Genomic DNA, 2,948 nt, shown 5'->3' with positions numbered 1-2,948 from the left:
CCGCGCCCCATCTGCTGTGTCAGGCGGACTAATCACCCACGACGGAGGCGGTCAGCCGGCGATGGCGGAGGCGGCGACGGGGGCGGTGCGGGTGGAGAAGGTGCGAGGGAGGTCGGCGCTGACCCGCTGCTTCGCCAGGTACCCGCTCAAGCTAATCGCCCCCTCCAAGGTGGGCCCCGCCTCCTGCGACGCCGTCTGGCTCTACGCCCTCACCTACGGCGGCGGCATCGTCTCCGTGAGCCCGAGACCTTCCCCCTTTCGATTCTCTCTGCACTTCCCGCTGCGCCATCGCTGGCACTTGCGGTTCAGATGTGGTTGCTGTATAGTCTGACGATTCCTCATTGCCGCGCTTGCTTGCAGGGGGACACCATCTCGTGCACGGTCAGCGTCGGCGACGGCTGCACCGCGGCGATCACCACGCAGGCCTCCACCAAGGTGCGCCTGCTGCTACTATGCTCCGTCCCATGCCTTTCTAATTGTTTAGGTACATCTGGTTCTAGACACGTTAATCGCTCTGCTAGTGATTGGCTGATTGCTATGCTTGTAGGCTTGTAGCTGTTCTGTTGTAGTTTCAGACCCCGATTGCTTAATAACCTTGAATCTAGGTTTCGTACATGGATCATGTCTGTTTTGTGTGGTCCTGTGATGCATATCAGTTTATGCGGTAATCAGCAAATGAGTGGCCAGTGGCCTCTAACCCTGCCTCCGGAGTCTGGATTCTGGAGGAATGTAGAAACTGCATTTGGACATTGAGGCATGCCCTGCTTGGGTAATATCTTCCTCTGCTGTTGATAGAAAATAGTAATTGTTCATTGCGGTGATGAACTCAAGAACTAACGTATATACTCTCCTAATTTGGGAGCTCTGCCTGAGGTTGTAAAAAATTCAAATGGGGATATTTCTACAGTGAACCTTTCATTTTAATTTCAACAAAGAAATTAGCTAGCTGATGATGTTCTCTTCATCTCTTGCCACGATTTATTTGACTAGCAAACTTTGGATCCTTCTCCAGCGTTTCCCGCTTTACAAAATCCTTTAGCCAATTATCATCATGCTTCAGTAGTCATGCATTGCAATTCATTCATCGAAATGTCAACTAAAAGCCTTGTCAATTTCCTGATCGACAAGTACTATTGTAACTAGTTCATTGCTGAAAATATCAACTGAAAAGCTACTTTCCTTTAAATCGGTTGTGTATTTCCTTATCAGCAAGTACTTGTGTAACAAGTCCATCACAAAAAAAAAAGTCAATCGACAAGCTAATTTTATTAAAAACTTTGTTGTATTCCTGACTGTGAAGGTCTTATGTAGGTGTACAAGGCTGTGGGTTCAAAATGTTCCGAGCAGTTGCTAGAGGTAATGCATCTCCGAACGAAATTGATGTAGGAATGGCTGAATATGACATAATCTTAATTGCGTGCGTAATCTGAAAGCAGGAAAAATACATGATTATTTATTACATGCAGTAGGCCCGTGTTGGAGAAGATGCCTTGCTTGCTGTTATTCCTGACCCTGTAACCTGCTTCTCAACCGCTCGATACCACCAAAAGCAAGTTTTTCAAGTCTCTGCCAATTCAAACTTGGTAGTTGTAGATTGGTTTACAAGTGGTCGTTATGAGTGTGGAGAAAAATGGGATTTTAGCTTCTACAAAAGTGTCAACCATATTTTCTTGGGAGATCACCCTCTCTTTATTGACTCGGTAAAAACTCTTGACCTTGTCCTCCTAGGACGTGCTTTTTTAGTTCAATCCATATCTGTTAAGAGTTTTTATAACTATCAACATATCCCATTTGAAACTTATTTTTATGCATGAGCAGGTTCTGTTGGAACAAGGATCAAATTGGAGCCTTGCTGAGCAGATGCAGGAATACAATGTGATCGCAATGGTTGTATTACTAGGGTAAGGTTAATACTCTATAGGTCATCGTTCCATACACATTTTGGCTTGTGCTGTGTTTGACTCAGTTAGAGAACTAAAATTGTATGGTATGAATGGGTTTCAGACAGCACTCACAGGCCTAGTGTGCATATATCTATTCAGATTAGAACCCGTTTTTGGTTTTCCAATTGTTATTGTTGCTAGTCTGACAGTATCCTATATGCTATAGCTTCCTAATTCAGTACAGACCTGTTTGCATTGTTACTGTATAGTATCTCAACTAATGATTCGCTGTTGCATCCTGGAGGTGTGTTTGTATTTAGTATATTCAAGGGTGCCTAGGATTTTTCAGGAACAAATAAAATTGTTAGAAATGAGGATGTTCATTCGCCTGACTGCCAGGTTCTGAACTATTTGTACTGACCATGATTCATGGCATGCTTTCCTTTCTGAAGGCCAAAGCTGAAGAGCATGCAAGAACTGATGCAAGCCGAAGTCCGAAAGCTGATGTCTGGGCAACTGCGCCCACCTACATCGGGTGGTAGTCTCTACACAATGAGATCACAACCACCGCCGCGTCCCCAAAGGCCCCCACTCATCGCCTCCTGCAGCCCATTCGGTCGCACGGTTTGCTGCTGCTCCAACTTACTGATGGCCTACGATCGTAGCTAGTTTGTGCGCTTCGTCTTACTAACACCGGCATCTTTCGACGTTTCTGTCCGCAGGGAACAGGCATGGTTGCTCGGGTAGCAGCGGTGAGCACAGAGCTCGTGTACAGCTTCCTGAGACACCATCTGGCTGCACTGGAGCCATTCCTCGGTGCTTCCCCTTATGCTGCATCATGAAGCTTACAGCCAATCAGTCAACATAAATGTAGGGTTCATCCACTGATGGAAGTGTCCGGATGTCTAATCGTTGCCGATTAGTCTGGCTAGGCTGCAAATGTTGGTATTCGTTGGGTACAAAACGTGTTATCTGGACCTGATACTGGTTGCCGCAGAACCTTGTCTCGCCAATGCATTTGTGGTGCGTTTTTTTTTTGACCAAAAGTCTGGTGCGTTTTCAATT

The 2,948-nt window shown here is 46.1% G+C and overlaps 1 protein-coding gene across 3 annotated transcripts; it reads left to right on the top strand.

Moving 5' to 3' along the window:
- Positions 1-2,948, top strand: LOC112892598 (urease accessory protein D). Of its 3 annotated transcripts, XM_025959735.1 has the most exons (7): positions 2-235; positions 361-435; positions 1,312-1,356; positions 1,470-1,700; positions 1,819-1,901; positions 2,336-2,507; positions 2,606-2,948. In XM_025959735.1, exons 1-7 carry the CDS (start codon positions 62-64, stop codon positions 2,723-2,725), a joined length of 900 nt encoding a protein of 299 aa, XP_025815520.1. In that variant the 5' UTR covers positions 2-61; the 3' UTR covers positions 2,726-2,948. The 3 variants fall into 3 exon arrangements, with proteins under 3 accessions (XP_025815526.1, XP_025815520.1, XP_025815531.1); XM_025959741.1 differs by lacking the exon at positions 1,470-1,700 and having other exon boundaries at positions 1-235; XM_025959746.1 differs by lacking the exons at positions 1,312-1,356; positions 1,470-1,700.

Source organism: Panicum hallii, chromosome 1 (genome assembly GCF_002211085.1).
Source record: "Panicum hallii strain FIL2 chromosome 1, PHallii_v3.1, whole genome shotgun sequence".
NCBI lineage: Eukaryota > Viridiplantae > Streptophyta > Magnoliopsida > Poales > Poaceae > Panicum > Panicum hallii.
This window is presented reverse-complemented; position numbering and strand designations above follow the sequence as displayed.

What these genes read in the sequence shown, in the direction of transcription:
- LOC112892598 (XM_025959735.1), top strand. Translation starts at nt 62, where the DNA reads ATGGCGGAGGCGGCGACGGGGGCGGTGCGGGTGGAGAAGGTGCGAGGG. An exon ending in GTTCCGAGCAGTTGCTAGAG is followed by an intron (nt 1,357 to 1,469) that starts GTAATGCATCTC and finishes TACATGCAGTAG; the next exon opens with GCCCGTGTTGGAGAAGATGC. An exon ending in ACCCTCTCTTTATTGACTCG is followed by an intron (nt 1,701 to 1,818) that starts GTAAAAACTCTT and finishes ATGCATGAGCAG; the next exon opens with GTTCTGTTGGAACAAGGATC.